Source organism: Danio rerio, chromosome 6, assembly GCF_049306965.1.
Source record: "Danio rerio strain Tuebingen ecotype United States chromosome 6, GRCz12tu, whole genome shotgun sequence".
Taxonomy (NCBI): Eukaryota; Metazoa; Chordata; class Actinopteri; order Cypriniformes; family Danionidae; genus Danio; species Danio rerio.
Genome location: NC_133181.1, coordinates 62,125,001 through 62,149,149, shown reverse-complemented (window position 1 = coordinate 62,149,149; position 24,149 = coordinate 62,125,001). Strand labels below are relative to the sequence as shown.

Genomic DNA, 24,149 nt, shown 5'->3' with positions numbered 1-24,149 from the left:
AATGACACTGACACCAACTAATAAGAATCTTTATTTGGTATGGACAGGTTTTGTTGCTGTGAAAAAGTGACGAATCAGCCAATCTGCAAACGTGAATAGCTTACATCTGGAAAGGGACACCAGTTAACACGGTCACCAGTTAAACCGTAACACCGTTCACTTACCCGTTAATCCCTCGCGTTCATTCGGCCCGGTAAAACGGCGCAGGTCCAGTTGTAGAGTTGGTTCTGCGGGAGCTTCGACTGAGCAGAGGCGTTTCTACGGTGTTTTCGGTGATCTGGAGCGAGTATTTCTGACACACTGTCGGTTAATTAATTAGCCTGTGGCGGCTAAGCGAGCGCGAGCTAAGTCCGAATGACAATCGGCCGCCTCACGAACTCGTGAGGACATTACTATCGCTCAGGACGGGTCAAGTGGACATGTTTAAAGAGATCCCCGTTAACCGACACCACCGGTACCGAATAACGACAGCCCGCTGCCGCTGAACGCCGTTTAATCGCCAGCAAACCAGCGACTCGACTGTCAACAGCGCGCAGTGATCAAACCAGCGCCGGAGTGGGCGGGGCAGTGGCGTCACGAGCGCTGCTTATAAAAAAAAACCCGTGAAGTCTAGAAGGGATGCAGCTCTCAGTAATGTAGCATATATATTTTTTACAGTGACACTGCACAACAATTATTAATATTTTCTTACATTACTGTGATCATTAAGTTTAGGGTTGGGGTAGGGTAGATGTTGTTAAAATGCTATTAATGGGTAATTTAATAAATAATATGAATAATGCTCGGTATAATTACTGTTTTTACATTACTGTGAGGGTTATTAGCTGGGGATAGATGTTAATAAAATACAACTAATTTAATAAATGTCATAAATAATTCTCATTAACTTCCGGCCGCAGCTGTATCCCTTCTAACAGCAGAATTGGTCCTGATTCAGATCAAGATCTGTGTGTGCACAAACCAGTCATTGGCACAACACACACACACACACACACATATATATATATATATATATATATATATATATATATATATATATATATATATATATATATATATATATATATATATATATATATATATATATATATGTGTTTGTGTGTGTGTTTATACAGACACACAACCTCACTGTCTCTTTCTGTGCTGTACGTCACTGTTCCGTGTGTTTGTGCCTCATGAAGACGCAAGATGGCGCTGTTGTCCTGTTTCTCATTTATTTATTTATTCGTGGTTTATTTATTGCTTATTTAAAGGCCCCGTGACATTAAAATAAAGTTTATCGGATGTTAGAATCAGTCTGTTAGTCTTGAGGATATCTATAATCTAGTGTGACAAAACTCGTGTTTAGAACATATAAAACATAACAAATGCACATTTCAAAGCCCTTTACGGGTCATTTAAACGAAAAAAAAGTTCGATTAAATAGAGGAATGTGTATTTTTCATTCATTCACCACTCTATTTCAACAAATTAATGTTATCAGAAAATGAAAATAATTAAATATTTATAAATATATGTATTGTTTCTGCTATAATATGTTGTTTAAAATAACTAAAATGTCAATACAATTTGTGAATTTGTTAAACTGTAGAACTGAATTTTCGACATCAGAAGTGGACAGAGCATTAGCACTGTAAGAAGCTGTATTTTTACAGTGTGTTTGTTTAATTAATATAACATTAGCATTACAGTTTGTGTTGTATTTTTTTACCATAAACCTGTTGCTCTATATATATATGTCGCTATTATATATATATATATGTGTGTGTGTGTGTGTGTGTGTGTGTGTGTGTGTGTGATATCATTGTTATACGTTTATGTTTAATGCTTTATTTTTCATTTAGTTTGTTTCATTTAGGCGCAGTTGTGTCGCACTGTGGCCTCATAGCAAGAAGGTTGCTGGTTCGATTCCTAGCTGGGTCAGTTGGCATTTCTGTGTGGAGTTTGCATGTTTTCCCCGTGTTGGCGTGTGTTTCCTCCGGGTGCTCCGGTTTCCCCCACAGTCCAAACACATGCGCTATAGGAGAATTGATTAACTAAACTGTCCGTAGTGTATGAGTGTGAATGAGTGTGTATGGGTGTTTCCCAGTCCTGGGTTGCAGCTGGAAGAACATCCGCTGTGTAAAACATATGCTGGAATAGTTGGCGGTTCATTCCGCTGTGGCAATCCCTGATGAATAAAGAAACTAGGAGGAAAAGAAAATTTATGAATGAATGATGACAGCACATAATATTAGACTAGATATTCTTCAAGATACTAAAATTCAGTGACATTTAAAGGCTTCACTGGGGTAATTAGGGTAAAGTTAGGGTAATTAGGCAAGTCGTTGTTTAACAGTGGTTTGTTCTGGAGACAATCAGAAACTAATATTGCTGAAGGGGTCTAATAATATTGACCTTAACATGGGTTTATAAAAAATAAAAACTTCTTTTACTCTAGCCGAAATAAAGCAAATAAGACTTTCTCCACACTCTCAGAAAAAAAAACGGTACCATGTTGTACAAAAGAAGGTAGAAACCTGGGTCACTGGGGCAGTACCTTTTTATAGAGCAGAATTGTACTGACAAGGAACCTAATAAAACCTTTAAGGACGTAATCTGTACCATGAGAGACCAAAATGTTTGGTTTTAAAAACCTGCAGATACAATAGTGTACCATCATCAAAGGTCCAAATCTGATCTATGAAGGTACCACACTCTCAGAAATAAAGGTACTTGGTCTGTCACTGGGATGGCACCTTTTTAAAAAGTACATATTAATACCTCAATGGGTACATATTAGTACTTAAAAAGTACAAAAGCGTTCCTCCTGAAATTTTTAGGTACTAATACATACTTTTAAGGTACTAATATGAACCCTTTAAGTACAAATGTGTACCTTTTGAAAATGAACCACCCCAGTGACAGCTGCTGTGTCTTTATTTCTGAGAGTGCACTACAGTGACAAGACACTCTGTACCTTAACAGTGTCAAATGTGTTCCTCCAAGAACTATATTTAAAGGCATTTATATTCAAAATGGGTCTATTTATTTTCAGTAAATATAAAACATCAAATACATTTTAAACTGTGTTTTAAAGAGTTTCTTTGTGTTTAAATGCAGCTTTTCCATTTACAATAAAGAATAAAAACACTTCAACATCAATTAAAAGATCTGTTTTAGCTAAATATTTCTCAATACTTTTCATTACAATGTTGCATTCTCACATAAAACCTTTTTTTGTCCTTTGTAATCACTGAAAAGTTCATTTTATTTACTTAATTTTAAAATAGAAATAGATTTATGCAAGGGTATTGTACTGAGATAAGTCTGATCAGTTTTTCAATCGTAAAATATCTGCATCAACACTTTGCATATGCAGGACTTTTGCCAGCTCATGTGTGGAGTTGAAACGCCAAAAGGTGCAGATATCAATAATGTAACTGCATTTATCAGAAAATGCTCACCAAATGTTTATTAAAAATGCCTTAAATGTTTAGTCTACAATACCTGTAGTTCTGTTTTACCTGTTGTTTTGTATTCTAGAAGTTAATAATGAATGTTTATGGATTTCTTTAAGCATTTGCTTTTAAATGAAGATTCTTGTTTTAATATGGAAACTATTCATAAATCTCTTTGCCTTTCCAGTCATATTTATTTTTTATTGATATTGTAATAAAGGATGTGTCCCACATTGATGTACTTTTTTCATGCAACCCGGGCTCATTGTGGAAACGTAGCCCTGCGGACGTTTCTGCGGATCGCGAAATACGTCCCGGGAGGTACGTATTCGAGCAGTTTTTGTTTTCGTGGATCCGTTAGAGGCCGCTGTGCACACTTTTTCACGTCTCGAGCACCTCTCGGGAGCGCGCGCCGTTAGCGCCCGCGCTGTTCTCGCGTGAAAAGCCGCTGGAGGCCGCTGTGGAGCGACCGTCTGTCGGACTGGCTGGCTGAACGACTGAACGATCGACCAGACAGCCGGCCAATCGGCCAACCTGGCCGCCCTCCTCTTCCTCCTTCTCCTCCTCCTTCCCTAAACCCAAGCGACGGTTTGCAAAAGCCGTCCAGAAAGACAAAAAAAAAGGCAAAAGCCCTCGTCTTTGATTTCGATCGCGTTTTTCGGCTCCCGTCGCATTCTCACCCATATTTTTTGGATTCTGTTTTTCATCTTACCTGATTTCTGGAACTGCTCTTCCCCGGACGCGATCCCAGTCGTCCCCGCGGCCGGCTCTTCCTCCTCCGGGCCACCGCTCCACCGACGTAACGCTGCGAGCTAGGCGGACAAACTGGTTGCAGCGGGAAAGCCCTCCACACGGAGGCGAGCCGTCAGCCGGCGAGTGCGAAGTGGAGGAGTGGAGCAGTGTCACACCGCCCCGCAGCGTTCGCTCGAAAAAAACTAAACGCGGCCTTACGTACCTCCGGCCACATAAATCGCGGTCTCCAGAAACGTTCACGAGGCTACGTTTTTGTGTTCCTTCATTTCAATTGTACAATAAAAGGTACAGGACAGCATCATGAGAGGTGTTTTCTGTACCAACGTTTACAAAGGTACAAAACTGCTCCTTAAGGAACATTATTTATACCACCGTGTACCTTTCTCTGAGAGTGCAGAAGAAAAAATATTATAGGAAATACTGTGAAAAATTCTGTTAAACATCATTTGGGAAACATTTGAAATAAAAAAATGTTTGTTTTTGTGAAAAGTGGGGACATTACATAGGATTCCATTCATTTTATACTGTCCAAACTCTATATTGTATTGCCCTCACCCCACCCCACCCCTAAACCCAACCATCACAGGAGACTGTGTGCAGCTTTACTCTGATTAAACTCATCCTGTAGGATTTATACGCATTTTGAGAAATGAGGACATCACCAATGTCCCCATATTTCACCTCCTTTTTGTAAGACCTGTGTCATACCCATGCCATTATACAGATTTGTGTCCTGATATGTCACAAAAACACGTACACACACACATCAAGTGAAGTTTATTTATAGACTAATTTCGAGAGGAGCACGTGATTGTGAATGAACACGCCTGGTTCTGCATTAGCTATGTATGATCCACCAATCAGACGACTCCTAACCCACTATATAGAGTCAGGGTTTCTCACTACATTCATCTTCGATTTGAAGAATCCCCCCTTCCACCCCTACCTCTCCACCTTTCCCTTTATAGGGCGGCTCGGTGGCCCATGGTTAACACTATTGCCTCAAAGCAAGAACGTCACCGGTTCTAGCCCTTTAACAGGCCGGTGGTCGTTTCTGTGCGTAGTGTGCATGTTCTCGCGTGGGTTTCCCCCGGGTTCTCAGATTTCCTCCCACATTCCAAAAACATGCAACTACAAGTGAATTGACCAATCTAAATTCAGCACTACACTGTAAAAAATAAATCCGTAAAATTTACGGTAAAAAAACGGCAGCTGTGGTTGGCAGTACTTTACCGTTAAAAACACAGTACAAACCGTAATTATTTTTCATTTTTACGGTAAACTCAGCATATATGTCATTCACACAGCTACTACACACCAGTATGGTAACACGCTTACAATTAGTCATGAAATAAACACTGTTTATCAACATTAGATGTAACATAAATCTCTAATGTACAAAACTGATGGGGAAACAACTAAAAAGATCCACATTAATGTCAACCAAATGCATAAAAAGGTATATGCCATGCAGGGAATTCTGGGAAAGTCAATTTACGGTTATTCGCCGTATAAGGAAACATACCGTTAACCAGGTTACGGGTTGGAATCACAGCCATTTTTTACAGTGTACAGTCAATCTCTCACCCTGCAGCAGATCTCTTCACAGCAATCATTTTAGTCAACAGCTCTTATCAAAAAGGGGGAGATGTCGAGATCTACCTGAGCTCAAAGCTCCCCTCTCACCCGGCAAACGGGAGGGAGCCCAGAGCTCAAGGGCTCTCTCCTGGGACAGCATGCCAAACTTTTTTTTTTTTTTTTTAAGTTTTTTTTTTTTTGTAAGATTTATTTTTGGCTTTTTTTTTTTGTTGCCTTTATTAGATAGGACAGTATTGAGACAGGAAGCGAAGTGGGAGAGAGAGAGGGGGTAGGGAAATGTCATCGAGCCAGGATTCGAACTCGCAACGCCCTGACGTGCTACTGCACCATATGTCGGCGCACTAACCACTAGGCTATTGCGCCGACGACAGCATGCCAAACTTGGATTATAATCAATAATCAGCTAAGTGTGTCACACCTGTTGCAGTGCCCTAGTTTGGACACTTGAGGGCACTAGTTTGTTTTGTAGTTTCACTTCATTTCCCATAATCCTTTGTATTACTGATTGTGTTATGTTACAGCTGTTTTGTGTTTGTTAATTTAGTCCTGTCTTTATAAACCCTCTTGTCCTCTGTTTTAGTTGCCTTAGGATTTTGTTAGTTCCTCACTGGTAAGTTTGTCTAGGTTATGTAGTTTTTTGTATTACGATTATTCTTGGATTCCTGTTTGTGTTCGTTTTTGTTAGCACTTGTTAGCACTCCTACCCTGTCCTTGTATTTACCTGTTTTTGGATTTTTGCCAGTTCCTTCGTCTGGTCATCTAGTTTTTGTATCTTGCTTCTAGTTCTGTGTAAGATTTGGAAATCTGTCTTTTTGGATACCTTTGTCTTTTTTGTTAATGAATTGCTGCACTTGGATTTTTGCATTTTGTGATCATTCCCCATTTCGTGACAAAGTGTGAACTCCTGAAAACACACTTTTATTTTGCATGTGAATAATCTTTGGTCAGCGCTGAAATTAAGAAACTAAAATGCGAATGATTTGGTTCTAAGAACTGTTAGAACCTTCTTCTTTTTAATTTGGCAGAGCATCGGGTAAACGCAGCACGTCGTGTTCATGATAACAGGCTTGTAGACACACTGGCCTAATTCCAGCGCATGTGTGTGTGTGTGTGTGTGTGTGTCCCCGCGATCACTCTTCTGAGGTCAGGAACACTCCAAATAAAGCCCGCGGTGATGAACTCACAGCTCACGCTCACCTTTAGCACATTTACTGTGACCACAGCGGATCAGACTGTCCATAATGCAGCATTTCTGCACGCTGAGGTCACTTATTTTCACAATCGAGGCGAGTTTTGCTGGACCGCTGATCGGGTCAGTGTCACTGGAACTACAGTAAACACACCTGAGCTCAAATTATCTGCACTGGAGCAAACCGGAATCACCTGCTGCAATATACTGAAAACACACACTCAGGGAAAACTCTGGTCACGCGTTACACAGATGAAGGAGTCCTCTGAAATATTCCTCACTATTCAGTAGTCCTGAGCAATGATTAATCACATTCAAAAGAAAAGTTTATTCTTACATGATGTGTGTGCGTACTGTGCATATTTACATAATACACACATGCATGCATATATTTAAGGAAATTTATATTTAGATATAAAATAAATGTGTATAAGATACAAATTGGCCTCACAGAAAAAAAGCCATTGGTTTGAGTCCCGGGTGGGTCAGTTGGTGTTTCTGTGTGGAGTTTGCATGTTCTCCCCATGTTGCCGTCGGTTTCCTCCGGGTGCTCCGGTTTCCCCAACAGTCCAAACACATGCGCTATAGGGGAACTGATCAACTAAACTGGCTGTGGTGTATGAGAGTGTGTGCGAATGAATGTGTATGGGTGTTTCCCAGTACTGGGTTGCAGCTGGAAGGGCATCCGCTGTGTGAAACATATGCTGGAATATTTGGCGGTTCATTCCACTGTGGCGACCCCTGATAAATAAGGCGACTAAACTGAAGGAATATGAATGAATATCTATGTAACAAAATAGTTTTGTGTAGTTTTGTTTTTATGAATGTGCGTCACTTATACATTTTAAATTTATATAATACAATAATGAGTAATTTGAATGATATTACTGGACTGAATGGACGTTATCAGTGGTTATCAGCTGATAGATATGGGCCAGTAGGGGCCTTCTGCACCTAGTAGACTCAGAAGGCTGTTATCATCCATCCACATGGTTCATCAGATATAGATCACATACAGCTGTGGCCGGAGGTTAATGATAATTATTTATTAAATTTCCCATTAATTGAATTTTATAAACGTCGTTAATACCCCAACCCTAAACTCAACCGTCACACTAATGTAAAATCAGGTCTGGATCTGGCGAGGCAGTGGCGCAGTAGGTAGTGCGTTTGCCTCACAGCAAGAAGGTCGCTAGTTCGAATCTCAGCTCAGTTGGCGTTTCTGTGTGGAGTTTGCATGTTCTCCCTGCCTTTGCGTGAGTTTCCTCCGGGTGCTCCGCTTTCCCCCACAGTCCAAAGATATATGGTACAGGTGAATTGGGTAGGCTAAACTCTCTGTAGAGTGTGTGTGTGTGGATGTTTCCCAGAGATGGAAGGGCATCCGCTGTGTAAAAACCTGCTGGATAAGTTGGCGGTTCATTCCGCTGTGGCGACCCCGGATTAATAAAGGGACTAAGCCAACAAGAAAATGAATAAATGAATGAGGTCTGGATCTGGGGTATTGCTGATTAACCATGTGGATGAATGATAACAGCCTTTTAAGTCTACCAGTAGCTGCAGAAGGCCTGTACTGGCCCATATCTATCAGCTGATAACTACTGATAACGCCTATTCAATCCAGTGATAACATTCAAAGCGAGTGGTCAAAACAAACTTGTATTTTGTATGTGATTATTTGTGATTAATCTTCACCCAGCACTATTTCTTAAATATTGTTCAACAGCTCAAGGAAATCTTCACAATATTTCCTTCAATATTTATTTTTTCTTATTTTTTTTCTTTTTGTTTGGCTGGAATAAATATATATTTTGTTTACATATGAAGGTCAATTTTATTAGCTCCTTTAAGATATCTATTTTCTCGATTATATTCAGTACAAACTACTGCTATCTAATAACTTGCTTCCTAAGTGATTCTTTATACGCATCAGCTGCCGACCGGAAGTCCATAGTATCCTCCTTGCGCATATACGCAAACTAGCTGGCCTCCGTTACACTCACTCCCTTAAACGTGAGGCCAGCTAGTAAGTGCTGTGCAGGAAAACCTCCCTCTGAACTCCAAAGGTGCTCTAGAGACAGACGCTAGAGGCCATGGTCTTTAGAGCAACAGACTCTCATGCGGAAGGTCGCCGGTTCGATCCCAGCTTGGAGCGGCTTGGGTAGTGTAGGACCGGCGAGGTTACACATATAAGAAGTTCATCTTGTATTGTGATGCCATTTAATAAACACCATTAACAGTTACTGTAAATGACACAGTATTTTACTGTAATATGCATTCTATAATGTCAATTAATAGTACTGGCTATAGTACATACATTAAATGCGTAACAAGGAGGTCTTAAAACTAAGTGCTACCTCATATTATTTTTATTTCTATGCAAATAAAATCAACAGAAAATGCATGCTTTGTAGAGTAAATATTATTCTGATGTGGTTTAATGCTCATCAAAAGCGAGATAAAGGTTATCAGGAAACATCTGGAACAGCAAACATCAGTGGTGTCACAGAAAGCAGAAATACTGTGATCGTCAATGGTGCTAAAGGTTAAGTAATGATCAATATTATACAAATCAGAGAGAGGAGAAATAAAAGACAAGCTTGTATATTTATTTATAATACTGTATATACAGCCCAAATAATGTGACCCAGGAGTCACAATGATTACACCTGCATGGATTGATTATGAAGCTGTCCTATTCGGTTGTGCTTCACCCTGTCCACTAGACGGCGCCTGCGCACTGCGAACTTACAGCATCAGCTTTACTATCTGTGTCAGTTCAATTAGCCTCAGTTACAGCATCATCATCGTCATACGTGCAAAACACTGCTTTCACATGCTTTTCCTTTAGTTCATCAGATTAAACTATAGAAAAAACATCTATAATAAATTAATTTAAATAACTAACACAATGACCAAAGTTAAACTCAGTCATGTGTGTTTATATATACAGAACAATAATAGAAAAAATACAAACTTTATTCAGATATGAGATGAATTAAGCAGCTTTAAACGCCAACATGAAAAAATACTATAGTAATTTATACTAAATAGATCACTATGGTGTTTATGAACCACACAGTAAAGTGTTTTATACATAAATGATAGTATCTACAATTCTTTTCTAATGAATGCTCCAGCATACTGTAGTATTATTTAATAATGTAGTATTAAACTGCAATACTTCAGGCTTTACTTTGTGTATTGTAGTATAATACAGCCTATAATTATAGAAAACTACAACAACTTATTAATTTAAGTACTTTTTATAGGACAAAAACACTAAAGTATTTGCTATAGTATTGTTGTATTTGGCTATAGCATTTATATTGGTATGAACCATTAAATACCTATAATGATGATGCATAAGCAATTTTATTTATTTTTAACAATATTTGTTGTGTAACAATGTCTGTTTACAATACACAAAATATCAATTATTGTCAATGGAACAGAACATAAAGGGAGAAAAATAAAAAGGATAAAGGACACAAACATACACTTGAGGGAAATTATCAGTGACAGCAGTGTTTCTCAACCATGTTCCTGGAGGACAACCAGCTCTGCACATGTTCCATGTCTTCCTAACCAAACACATCTGATTCAGATCATCAGCTCATTAGCCAGACACTCTGAAAGACTTGTAATGCCTGAGACAGACAAAGGAGACATCCAACACATGCAGTGCTGGTGGTCGTTACAGTTGGTGGAGTTACAGTTTATAAATTAAAGTCATGACAAAATGACATGGTTCTACTTGCTTTCTTATTTTTTCAAGATAATGAAATTGTATTTAAATAGTGATTAAATTAAACAAACAGGAAGGGTATGCACTCAAAAAGTTTCCTTGCGTGTTCAAACAACTTTAAAACGAGCTGAAACAACACAATTCTTGAGTTTTTTTGGAACACTTAATTGTTTTAGGTTAACAAAATGTTGGGTCAACATGAATGAATTGTGTGGACATTTGTTTAGTTGTTGAGTTACAATAGCAATCTTGGTAAGGGCGACATGGACACCAACTCCCCCACCCCCCCATCAATTTTGACCACCCCCCATGCTCTTCACTTTTGTCCGTGACACCACCTATCAATCCCCCCTCCCCCTAGCTCTTCACTTTCGTGACCGTCATTTGCCTCATGCGCCAGTTAAGCTTGCGCCACTACTGACAACAACATATTATTTCAAGTACTTTCTTTAGTTCTAAAATACTACATTATTTACTATAGTATTTTGTCAACACAGGCTTATTGTAAAAACGTACCCCTATATACATTTCTGGACATTGCGAATTATGTAGCCAGAGCTATGTACGGCTCCATTTCGTCTTTAAAACAAAGACTACAAGGCCGTATGACGCCATCGAACGCTTCTGTTTCTTTTCACGGTACCACCTGACCACAACTGGGCGGTCGGTCAGTCTGTCAGTCAGTCGACAGCGGCCTCTGGTGGATTTTTGTGAGAACAGCAGGTGTGAAAGGCACTTGCGAGAGAATTTTGAGATATAAAAAAGCATACACAGTGGTCTCTGGTGGATTCACGAAAACAAAAACTATATATAAAAAAACATACCTCCTGTGAAGTATTTGGTGCTCTCCAGAAAAGTATACAGGGGTACATATCAATAATGAGCCTGAGTTGTATTTTTTAATGGATATGTATTACATTTAAATTGATTATCATATGATAAAACCAGTAACGAACTATAGTTGTTGTAAAATGATGCCAAACATCCGAGAACAACACATAGAGCACACTTTATTGAACATGTACAGATAGATGTTACATATACTATATAATGCAGGTTAACTATGTTATTGTTAATAACAAGTTTAGCTGTTAAAAGCTGTTGGTTACTAGTTAATAAGTTAAAGTTTTTAGCAACTTATGCGTTTGTGGTAACTAATAACCTTCACTTTTCTGATTTTGACTGTAATGCAATAACATAATGCAAAAAAAGCCAAAACAAACTCAAATTAATTGAACTATTCTGCGCGCACTGTGGAAAGCGATTAGGTGACTTCATAATTATAAGGTAACGAGTTTACTCCATTTTTAGATAAACTATGTGCACAATTAGCAATGTTAAGTCACTGTGTGTTTGCTGACTTTTTAAAAGTAAAATCAACTTGTTGCTTTAAACATTTACTCAGTTGTTTTGTTAAAGTAAGGTAACTAATCCCTTTTACAGCGTGTGCGCAATTATAAGGTGATGCATGATGAGCAGATGCTGTGCTTTTATTTCCCATCAGTCAGATTGCGTCATGCATCAGTCTGCGCTGTCCTGTCATGTGTTTGGTGTGGATGCATCGCATTGCTGCGGGTCACTGGGACAGGGGTCACTCCTCGGACTTGGATCCACACAGCCGCGGCTCGACGTGGCACTGTAAGTGTAGTATGTTTATTTGTTCTGGCTAATGATCAACTCCTGCGGGTCTATATATATTTATCTATGTATGTGTGCATGTGTGAATCCACCCTCCCTCAGGCGCGCGCGTAACAGCCAGAGCGCACACGAGGCGCGTCATCTAAACGTGTGACGGTAACTTTTGATGGATTACTCCACCTGTAAGTGCTCAGGTGCAGCTCACTTCTCTGCATCCATCTGCTAGTGCGCGTCTCTCTCCAAGACTGTCCCGAACTCAAGCAAGCAGAACATGCATTTACTTTCGTGTCTGAATCTATCCACGCTGGTGGTGCTGTGCGCGTTCGCAGATTCAGGAGCGCGCGCTGCCACTACGGGCTGTTCGACGTGCGGTCTGCCGGCGATGGAGAAGGGCTCGGAGCAGCAGTACCTGGTGGAGATCGCCAAACAGCAGATCCTGAGCAAACTGCACCTGCGGGAGAGGCCGAACATCACGCAGACGGTCCCGCGGGCGGCGCTCATGACGGCGCTACGGAAGCTCCACGCGGGCCGCATCCGACAGGACGGAACCCTGGAGCTGGAGAACAACCTGCCGAACTCGCGCTCCAGCAACCAGGCCTACGAGATCGTGAGCTTCGCTGATATCGGTGAGTGCATCTGACCTGCAGAACAACCATCTTAATAAACATTCATTGGAGATGAGTGCGCGCATGCATACTCTCCGAAATCTCATCTATCTATCTATCTATCTATCTATCTATCTATCTATCTATCTATCTATCTATCTATCTATCTATCTATCTATCTATCTATCTATCTATCTATCTATCTATCTATCTATCTATCTATCTATCTATCTATCTATCTATCTATCTATCTATCTATCTATCTATCTATCTATCTATCTATCTATCTATCTATCTATCTATCTATCTATCTATCTATCTATCTATCTATCTATCTATGCATATATAACCTTATACAACTTATAAGAACCTGTTAGGAACTAAACTGCAACTTTTGTAAAGATACCGCCCCAGTAACAGATTCGCCGTGACAGACAGGTAACTGGCTGGCAAACTATTCATATGGCCTGAATTTAAACAAACAAATGAAGTTAAACATTGCTAAATTAAACGTGTTTACATTGAGATACGCAGCACATTCAGATACGCGGCGACTTTACCCAAACGTGCACACGGAATTAAACAGTTGCGAACGATTTACACCGAGAATCTGATTCCCTCAATGTTAAAACTAGCCATACGTTAAAAGTTATTATACTGCATACACTTTTACAATATTATAAACTAGCAGACTACATTTGTGCGTCTATATTGTTCATAAGAAACATCTTTAAACGTGTTTGTGTTCATCCAGTTTTGTTCAAGTTTTTACTAACATTTTACGTTGAGAAACTGATTTCCTCCATGTTAAAACTGCTTCAGCTGTAGGTTAAAATGTGCTATATACACTTGTTTTATATTAATTATGAGTACATGACTTTCCTGCTCATGAAACCATCTGCAAATGTGCAGACAAGGACAGTTTTATGAATGAATTACATTGAAAAATAGTAATCCCTCTAAAAATGCTGAGGTTTTCAAGGCAATTTGATCCTGCACTCTCTGAAATAAAGGTACAGGTGCTGTCACTGGGGTGGTTCCTTTTCAAAAAGTACACATTTGTACTTAAAGGGTCCATATTGGTACCTCAAAAGTATATATTAGTACCTAAAAATTTCAGGAGGAACGCTTTTGTACTTTTTAGGTACTAATATGTACCCTAATATAGACATTTTAGGTACAAATGTGTACCTTTCGAAAAGGTACCACCCCAGTGACAGCTCACACACCTTTATTTCTGAGAGTGTAGAAATAACCCTTTAGCTTCCTGCTCTACCAAGTGATTGATCATATTTTGACTGTTTTAAATAATGAATGTTAAAGTCATTTAAAGAATTATTGTTTTTAACAAAAGCTCACACACAGCATTGTTGGTTTACAAAACAAATCAAACAAACATCCTGTAGTGCACCTGTGGCACTACTACACTTAATTTTGGTTTTATTGTAAAAAAAAAAAAAAAAAAAAAAAAAAAACAAGAAAGCTTGTTCAATGAGAATCTGAAATATTTTATGGCATAATTCAAACAATAAAGATGATTTAGTATTCAAAAATGTTTTTATTTTATTTATTTTTTTGTAAATTAATTGCAAATAAATTTGTCTTACACTTCTTATTTTCTGATTTTTATAGTTTATGTATTGATTCCGGTACTTTTACCATAAACCGACATTTCAACCATTTGGTAGAGGCTGATATTTTACAAATTAGGGGATGTGTTGAACAGAGTGTGTTAACTAGCAACATTACGAGTTAAGAAATGCAATCCAAACATTTCTTTCTTGGTGGTGCAGTTAATGGAATATTACAATTAACCCAGCAGTTGGTTTTGTCCCCAAAATTGAGTGGAAATAACCCCTTTTAGAGATCCTTTGTTCAATTACTTCAATGATTTCTTTAATAATGCATTTATAAAATGTGTAAGATCAGTGCTTATTACCTTTATGTGCTTATAAATCGTTAATTAAACTCTTTTAAAATGCTTTAAATGAACAGAATCAGATCTGCTTTCTTCAACGATGACCCGAGTTCCTAGGTCAAAATATATTTGTTTAAGATAGCTTATGTTTGCGTTTAACTGTATTTGCTGAAATACTCAATAATCAAGGCTAGCAAATCTTAAACATTATAGGTTAAATAAATATATATATATATATATAAATCAAGTGAGTAACCATGTATGGAAACCCTGTTTTTAAATGATAAAAGTTCAGAAGTCTTGTAACTCCAGAGTTTTTCTAATGCATATTTCAATGAGAGCCCTATAAAGTGTAAAAGTGATTTCGCCAGAATTAAAATGTACTCATTATTTACTCTTCCAAACCTTTATGTGTTTCTGTTAAACACAAATGAAGATATTTTGAAGAATGCTGAAAGCCTGTAAACACTACAGGAAAAACATTTTCTAACATTTTTCAAAATCTTTTTTTGTTCAAGAGAAGAAAATGAGAGAAAAAAGGGAGAGTAAATGAAAAATTCAGTCTTCATTTTGAGAGAACCATCCTTTTAATACTATTAAACTATTAATATTCAACCATTATTATTATTATTATTGCACATTGTTTGTCCTAGTTTTCCCCAACCACAGCACACTGAATACAGAATACTTCAACATTTCAGCTCGTCTGATTCAGATGGCACTTATAAGAACTTACAACGTGAATCAAGTAAACGTGAACAGGAAAAAAAACTAGAATGATCTAACAGTAGAAAATAACTTTATACATATATATTTTTTTAATTTTTATAACTTTACTGTATTACTGCATTTTTTACTGTGCTGTTATTCATTAATTTCCCAGTACTGGGTTGCAGCTGGAAGGGCATCCGCTGTGTAAAACTAAGGATAAGTTGGTGCAGGGTTTCTACAGGTTTCATCAAGTCAAATTTAAGACTTAAGACTTTTTTAAAGACCATTACGAAGGAAATTTCAGACTTACACGAGGCTAAATGCTAAGGAAACATGAAAAAAAACAATTAAAAGCTAATTTTATTGTATGGAAGATAGTTAAACCATTTCTTTATAAATAAATAGAGTTAATAAATGAACTTTTACTTGAGAGGAATGATAGTTATTGGATGGCTGTTGGTCTGATTGGGTAGCTTAATATAGACATTGGAAAATTCAGACCTGTTTAAAATGACTTAACATAATATTTTAGTGGATTTAAGACTTTTTAAGGCCTACATTTTTATTTTTGAAGACTTTTAAAGACCCTGCGGACACCCTATGGTGGTTCATTCCGCTGTGGCCACCCCTGATGAACAAAGGGACTAAGCCGAAGGAACATGAATGAATGTTATTTATTCACTTCACTTCACTGTAAGTTAAATTTAGTTTACCATCTACCATAAACATGTAGCTCACAATTAAAATGCACTACATTTGGTTTCTACTGGGATTTATTTACCGTAGAATTCTGGGAACCACCGCTAACATTCATTCATTCATTATCTTGTCGGCTTAGTCCCTTTATTAAACCGGGGTCGCCACAGCGGAATGAACCGCTAACTTATACAGCAAGTTTTTATGCAGCGAATGCCCTTCCAGCCGCAACCCATCTCTGGGAAACATCCACACACACACTCATACACTACGGACTACCCAATTCACCTGTACCGCATGTGTTTGGACTGTGGGGGAAACCGGAGCACCCAGAGGAAACCCACGCGAACGCAGGGAGAACATGCAAACTCCACACAGAAACGCCAACTGAGCCGAGGCTCGAACCAGCGACCTTCTTGCTGTGAGGCGACAGCGCTACCTACTGCGCCACTGCTTCCACTGCTTACTGTAAATTCGACAGAACGCAGCTTACTTCAACTCTGCATCTCTTCTGACATCAGTGTGTGTGTGTGTTTTCTCCACAGACGGCGATCTCCCTAACAGCATCGACACCAGTCTATCCTTCCAGTTCCTGCAGGAGAAAGGCCACAGCGTTCAAGTCCTGCAGTCCTCATTATGGCTGTACCTGCGTCCATCTGAAAGCAGCCGCATCAGCGCAGAAATATACCTGTCGGACAGCACAAACCGAACCCTGGTCCTGCAGAGGAGCGTAGACGCGGCGCGGGGCGGATGGCACACCTTCCCCGTCACAAGCACACTGCAAGCATTTCTGGACGGCGGACAGCGGCGTCTGCGTCTGGAGGTGCAGTGCCAAGATGCAGGACGAAACCTGTGCAAGAAAGAGCCGACAGAAGACTCGTCCCATCAGCCGTTTCTAGTAGCACAAGTGCGTCTGCGTGAAGATCCGTCCAAACACGCGCTCAGCAAACGCTCCCTGCGCTGCGGCGACGACGTGAGCGTGTGCTGCAAGAAAGACTTCTATATTAAGTTTCGAGACATTCAGTGGCAGGACTGGATCATTGCTCCTGAGGGCTACCACATGAACTATTGCATGGGTCAGTGTCCGCAGCATTTATCCGGCTCTCCCGGCATCGCTTCCTCATTTCACGCTAGTGTTTTCAGCCAGCTGAAAGCGAACGGTATCAATACCGCGGTGTCGTCCTGCTGCGTGCCCATTCAGAGACGCCCGCTGTCTATGGTCTACTTTAATTCACAGCACACTATTGTGAAGACCGACGTGCCGGATATGATTGTTGAGTCGTGTGGGTGCACATGAATACTGCTCATGTGTTTTTTGGGATTATTTATAGTTGAAGAGTAAATTATTAATGTGAAATTTAAATGCAGATATTTCCCTAAGTGCTGTTCTGTTCTGTTTCATCAAGCTAATTGCTAATGACTGACTTCTCTGATATTTGCCGTGATGGCAGTGCATCCTATTTTACTAGTTGCTTTGCAACATACTTAAGTGCAATTTAAAGGCTTAACTAGTTAACTATAGTAATTAACTTATTTATTTAGGTAAGTGGTTGCAAACAATTTATATGGGCTGAAGTTAAACAAACATTACTAAATCTAATTTGTTAGCCCATATTAATTGTTTGCAATCACTTACCTTAAACAAATTAGTAAATGCAATGCATCATTTGATTCAGTGTAGGTTAATTAGGTTAACACCCCATTCACACGGGGCTTCAGCGTCAACGCTTGACTGAAGGCGTGTCTGAAGTTGGGGCTGATGCGATCGTCATAGCAGCGTCAGCCAATGAAATTAATCAGCAATAGGCCACTGTCTGAGCTGGTGTATTTGCATACAGCGATCTGATTGGCTGACGCTTCCATCGGCGCTTGAAAAGTTGAGCAAGTCCCAACTTCTGCAGTGAGCAACGCCTCTGAAGCGGCGCCGACGGATCTACAATGCAGTTCGGCAACGCCTGACATCACCCATTCAAAGTGAATAGGAAGTGTTGATGCCTTATGTGAATGAGGCGTAACTAGGTTAATATGCTAAAGGACTTTTAACTTGCGAGTGACCTAGGTTAAGCGCTTCCGCTGAACTGTATGCCATTGCAAAATCGGTTTAAGGTCTGTTTTCTTTAAAAATTAGCGCTGTCCACTGGCTGTGGGATATACAATATTAAATGGGTCTCAGATGCACTGCATTAAATTACATTTCCCCCATGTCTTTATAATATGAGCATTTCTTTTACCCCAGTTTATCAATGGAGCTTCTGCGCAAGCCTGCACTCTCAGAAATAAAGGTATGTGAGCGGTCACTGGGGTGGTACCTTTTTAAAAGGTACACATTTGTACCTGTAAGGTGCATATTAATACCTCAAGGGTACATATTAGTACCTAAAAAGTACAAAAGTGTTCCTCTTAAAATGTTTAGGTACTAATATATGCTTTTGAGGTACCAATATGGACCATTTAGGCCCAAATGTGTACCTTTTGAAAAGGAACCACCCCAGTGACAGCTCACATACCTTTATTTCTGAGAGTGTGCCGATTCTGCGCATGCGAGTGAATGCTGTTTTCATTTTATACTTGAGCAACTAAATGAATGCCAAAATCTGTTTAATTGATTGTATTTGAATGACATTAAGACATCGATGCTGTAAAAGGAACCGTATAAAATATTAAAAAACTCACATTAACCATTCCCCGGAAGTTTATCAGCATGGAAAGAAGCACTAGCTCGGCGTATACCCTATTTTTGGACAACTGTGGTTCATTCTGTAGCCAATCGGAACAGGAACGGTAAATATAATCACATTAAAAACTGCTTTTATTCCAGCCAAACAGGTAAACAAAATATTATAGGAAATTATGTGATGCTCTGTGTAAAGGCACTTGGGAGATAAGTGTTCAAATTTCAGTAATAATTTGGCCTTCAACTGTATCTGCTGAAATACTCTCTAATGGAGGCTTTGGCTGCATGTGAGCAAAGCTTATGCATTATAGTTCCTTATAAAAATGCTCAGGGAAATCAAAGTCACTGTAAGCGCAGACTGACCTGTGATGCGGAGGAAACACAGGGTTCCCACGGGTCCAGGAATTTCTGGAAGAGAGCAGATTCCAGATGTTAAACGTTTTTTTATATATATTTTTGTCCAGGTCATGGAATATCAGGGATTTGTGTGTGTCACTTTAAATTGTTCAAATCTAATTGGTTTATATCATGCTGTTTCACGTCTATTGTGGTTATGTTTAGACTATTTTCAGCTCAATTGTAATTATTATCTTGCTCATTGTAAACATTTGTTGTTGCCTTAATGTCTTTAGTTCAAATAAATCTATAAATCAACTTACATCAATTAAACAGACTTAAAAAAGCAAGTTTAAAACATTTGCAACTTAAAAAAGTAACATAAAACGACTCACTGATCATTATTTTACAGTGTTGAAGTGACTGGAGTCAATTGCAGTCACCAGTCAAGGCTTTTAAAGAGAATGTAAGAGCTTTGGCTTCAATATTTGGCTTTTAAATGAAAACTTAAGCTAAATATAAACTGCTATTGAGCTAATCTAATCAGAAACTGAGCAATTGTTGTTCTCATAGAGGCTATTAAAGTCATGCAAAATAATATCCAAGCTTAAATAATTTTAATATGACAATGCAATTATTTTAAGATGTTAATCTGATATTATATTATTAATATGCAAGCACAACAGCGGCCTACATTTCCATTCAATTCAGCTTATTAGTCAGCGAAAGGATATTTGATATTGAAGTGGGAACCCTGTATATATTTAGATATTATTTGTGCATGGGTTGTGGAAGTGTTGCATCAGAATCTGAGAATAGTTCTCATCTTTTGTGACTGTTTACGCTACATTGCACCAGCAAATGCAACTAAATCTGTGTTCCAAGCTGCTTTATTCAGTTCAAACAGACACACTTTGGCTTTTATTTTGTAATATTAATACATTTTATTTATGGGATAATCTGCAAACAGTACAATAATCTACATTGCACATGTTACACGTGTATTTCTGCCATGTTTATGTGTTTATTTTTGTGTGTGTTATGACATTTCTCATTTTTTTATTTAGTTTGAAGCACTTCCTAGGGATGCACACTAGCTAGTGTAGGGTTTCATGCTAACAGCGGTTTTTGCACTTTACCTGTTTTTTTTTTTTTGCCTAGCTAAGCCATGCACACCCAATCTACAATGTGTGTTTTGTGTATTTTTTTAGCTTTGACTGAAATATGATACTGTAACTTATGGCACAGCTCCCTCCGAAGGAGCACAGAGATTAATCCTTTCTATAATTTTTTATAATAAAGGGATATTTTCTTGGAAATAAACATGTTGTACTTTGTAATTTTGCTGAATATGTATATATTTTTAAAAATAAAGAGTTTTTTAAAGCATTTTCCTCATTCGTTCTGTTTATGAGACTTAAATACGAGGTCAAAGGTCACTTTAAAAGACTGAATAAATGCAGATGAAATCCTTGCTGATATTACAATATCCCTCTATGTCATACAGTCTCTTATCAGCTGACAAGATATTGATCATTACCCCTGGAAAAGAGCAGCATTTCTGTGAAGTCGATCAATAATGTCTAAAAGGCAAAGAGCGTGTTTGCTCGAGCAAATAATTGAAGTGGCTTTTATAGATGTCTTTATTTGACGAGTAAACAACGGTGAAATATTTCTGGCATGGCTTCAATCGTTTATAGACAGAGAGACAAAAATGGACGATTTACCATGAAGATATGATCATTTGGTTTAGTTGTGAATGTGATATTGAATGTATATTTGTAAATAAATATAAAAATATATTATAAAATAAAGGAAACAAAATAGTATATAAATGCAATACCTGACAAAAGTGTTGTGGCCCATCCAAGTTTTAGGAAAACAAATAATAACTTGACTTCTAGTTGATGATTTGGTGTCAGAAGTGTCTTATATGAAAGGTGAAGGCCTCTAGATTTTGCTTATTTGAGCTCAATGAAATCTGATCATGCCTTGATTATTAATGATTTGATTAGGACAGTGCGGTCTGACTCTGCTCAGACTAAAGTCTCGTCACTGAACAGAAATAATGTCCAGTATAGAATATAAAGTCCTGCTGCAGTGGAGACAGAATGAATATTGTGTCTGACTCCATCATGAGCTTGGAGGACTGCATCCATACATCTCTGACATGACTCCAATCACTGATTAATAAAGTCATCTGGAATGAAGAAGAAAGCGTTCAGCAGGACTCCCAGAGCTCATCAAGAGTCTTTGTGTTCATCTTCAACACCTCCTCCTTCATCAGCTCAATAATGTTCATGTTTGGTGACTGGGCTGGCCAATCCTGGAGCACTCTTTGCTTTCAGGAGCTTTGATGTGGAGGCTGAAGTATGAGAAGGAGCGCTATCCTGCTGGAGAATTGTCCCTCTCCTGTGGTTTGTAATGTAATGGGCAGCACAGATGTCTTGATACCTCAGGCTGTTGATGTTGATCATCCACTCTGCAGATCTCTCGCACGCCCCTATACTGAATGTAACCCCAAACCATGATGTTCCCTTCAGCAAACTTGACTGATTTATTAGAGAATCTTGGCTCCATGCTGGTTCCGGTAGGTCTTCTGCAGTACTGGTGATGATCGGGATGCAGATCAACAGATGAAATCCACCTTCTGACACTTTTACACACGATCAACTAGAAGTCAAGTTATTATTTGTTGCTCTCACAACTGAGATCCACTACAAGGCTTTTGCCAGGTAGTGTGTGTGTATATAAATAATACACATGCTGTAGTGTCCAAAGGTCTGGGTTTTCTTTCAAATCTGTAAATAAACAAAACATTAGGAAACACATTAAAAGAAAAGTTGTTTATTACAACCTTAAATGCAGACAGTCAGGTGACACCTTATGTAATGCATTTACTAACATGAATAAACAATAAACATTACATTTATTACTGTATTTATTCATCTTTTTTAACATTAATGAATGTAAATAAAGCCGTTTATTGTTAGTTCAGGTGAACTTGCAGTGCATTAATTAATGTTAACAAGAATTTGAATAATGCATAAGTAAATATTGAACTCATTTACTAATTTTTCTTCAGTTTAGTCTTTATTTCAGAGACACCACAGCGGAATGATCCGCCAACTATTCCAGCATCCAGTAGATGTCCTTCCAGCAGCAACCCAGCACTGGGAAACCGCCATACACACTCATACTCATACACTATGGACATTTTATCTTACCCAGTTCCCCTATAGCGCATGTGTTTGGACTGTGGGAGAACCGAAGCACCCGGAGGAAACCCACGCCAACACCGGGAGAACATGCAAACTTCACACAGAAACACCAACTGACCCAGCCGGGACTCGAACCAGCTACCTTCTTGTTGTGAGGCCACAGTGCTAACCAATGAGTCACCGTGCCACCTCTAAATGTTGAACGATGATAAATAAATGCTACATAAACATAGTTCAATATTCGGTCATGTTAGTAAAAATATGAACCAATTAAATCTTATTGTAACTCAAACGACCTTCCAATGGAACTCAAGTGGGTTGTTTTAACCAAATATTGGGTCAAATAAGTACATACCCAGTCATTGGGTTAAAAAGTGTCATTTAATTTATTTAAATAAACTCATTTAATCAGTGTTGGGTTTGTCCATGTTTAACCCGACATTGGGTTAAAAACAACCCAGCATGTTTTAGACTCTATACAGTGCTTCAGTAAGACTCATTTACTGCTTTATGTTCATTTTTATTTTTGGCCTTTTTGCCTTTATTATTAGATAAGACAGATTTTAGACAGGAAGCGAAGTGGGAGAGAGAGACAGGGGGTAGGGAAATGTCATCGAGCCCAGATTCGAACTCGTGACGCCCTGACGTGCTATTGCACCATATGTCGGTGCGCTAACCACTAGGCTATTGTGGGATTACATTCGTTTCTAAATCATGTTTCTCACTCAAGTTTTGAGAATGCATTGAATTAAAAATAAATGCAAAGAAAAGACTCAACGTTAGATTAAAAATAACCCAACATTTTTAACATTATACAGTCAGCCACTAAATCAGACACATTCATGAATGCTTTATACTAATTTTTTTTTAAGATTTATTTTTGGCCTTTATCAATTGGATAGGACAGTATTTCAGACAGAAAGAGAAGTGGGAGAAAGAGAGAGAGTAGGGTTGGAAAATGTCCTTGAGTTGAGATTCTAACTCGGGACGCCCTGAAGTGCTATTGCACCACATTTCAGCGCGTTAACCACTAGACTATTGTGCCGACTACATTCTTAATTAAATCATATTCCTCACTCGAGTTATGAGAATGCATTCCACTAAAAATGTATGCAAACAAAAGACCCAACACCAGGTTAAAAACAACCCAGCATTTTTTTTTTGACTCTATAAAGTCATTCAGTAAGACTCATTCACTGCTTTACGTTCATTTATAACTCATATTTCCCACTCCAGTTATGAGAATCCATGGAATTAAAATTAAAAACAAAGAAAAGACCCAAAGTTAGGTTAATAATTAAATTTAACACATTTATGCATGCTTTACACTCCTTTTCTTTTTAAAGATTTATTTTTGGCCTTTATTAATTATATAGGACAGTATTTCAGACAGGGAGCGAAGTGGGGGAGAGAGAGAGGGGTTGGGAAATGTCCTCGAGCCTGGATTCTAACTCGGGACGCCCTGAAGTGCTACTGCACCATACGCTAACCAATAGGCCAGGGGTCACCAAACTTTTTCCTGGAGGGCCGGTGTCCTGCAGATTTTAGCTCCAACCCTAATCAAACACACCTGAACAAGCTAATCAAGCTTTTACTAGGCATACGTGAAACATCCAGGCAGGTG

General features: G+C 38.6%; 2 protein-coding genes and 1 long non-coding RNA gene across 18 annotated transcripts in view; 1 reads left to right on the top strand and 2 right to left on the bottom strand.

Annotated features, from left to right (window-relative positions):
• Positions 1–561, bottom strand: part of r3hdm2 (R3H domain containing 2) — a 130,620-nt gene extending 130,059 nt beyond the window's left edge. For all 13 annotated transcript variants that reach the window (XM_073954785.1, XM_073954788.1, XM_073954796.1 and 10 more), the window contains exon 1: positions 165–561. The gene's annotated coding sequence lies outside the window, so the exon portion shown is untranslated. The remainder of the gene's footprint in view (positions 1–164) is intronic.
• A 640-nt stretch (positions 562–1,201) lies between these two features.
• The window catches only part of LOC137495897 (uncharacterized), a 64,288-nt gene continuing 41,340 nt past the window's right edge, over positions 1,202–24,149 (bottom strand). Inside the window, exons 7-11 of one of the 4 annotated variants that reach the window (XR_011015880.2) lie at positions 21,148–22,105; positions 19,332–19,376; positions 16,983–17,278; positions 16,788–16,886; positions 1,202–2,186 (exon numbers count right to left, since the gene is read on the bottom strand). This is a non-coding gene — a long non-coding RNA (uncharacterized lncRNA). Of the gene's footprint in view, positions 2,187–11,713; positions 13,006–16,787; positions 16,887–16,982; positions 17,279–19,331; positions 19,377–21,147; positions 22,106–24,149 lie in introns of those variants that run through there. The other 3 variants (XR_012408328.1, XR_012408330.1, XR_012408329.1) reach the window with 3 other exon arrangements.
• On the top strand, positions 12,447–20,693 carry LOC100329520 (inhibin beta B chain). Its single transcript, XM_002662570.8, has 2 exons — positions 12,447–12,990; positions 16,840–20,693. The coding sequence occupies exons 1-2, from the start codon at positions 12,636–12,638 to the stop codon at positions 17,589–17,591; spliced, it is 1,107 nt and encodes a 368-aa protein (XP_002662616.3). The 5' UTR covers positions 12,447–12,635; the 3' UTR covers positions 17,592–20,693.

Bases quoted from the DNA above. Each gene is read 5' to 3' on its own strand.
- LOC100329520 (XM_002662570.8), top strand. From the start codon at position 12,636: ATGCATTTACTTTCGTGTCTGAATCTATCCACGCTGGTGGTGCTGTGC. The intron at 12,991-16,839 runs GTGAGTGCATCT...TTTTCTCCACAG, and splicing joins CGTGAGCTTCGCTGATATCG to ACGGCGATCTCCCTAACAGC.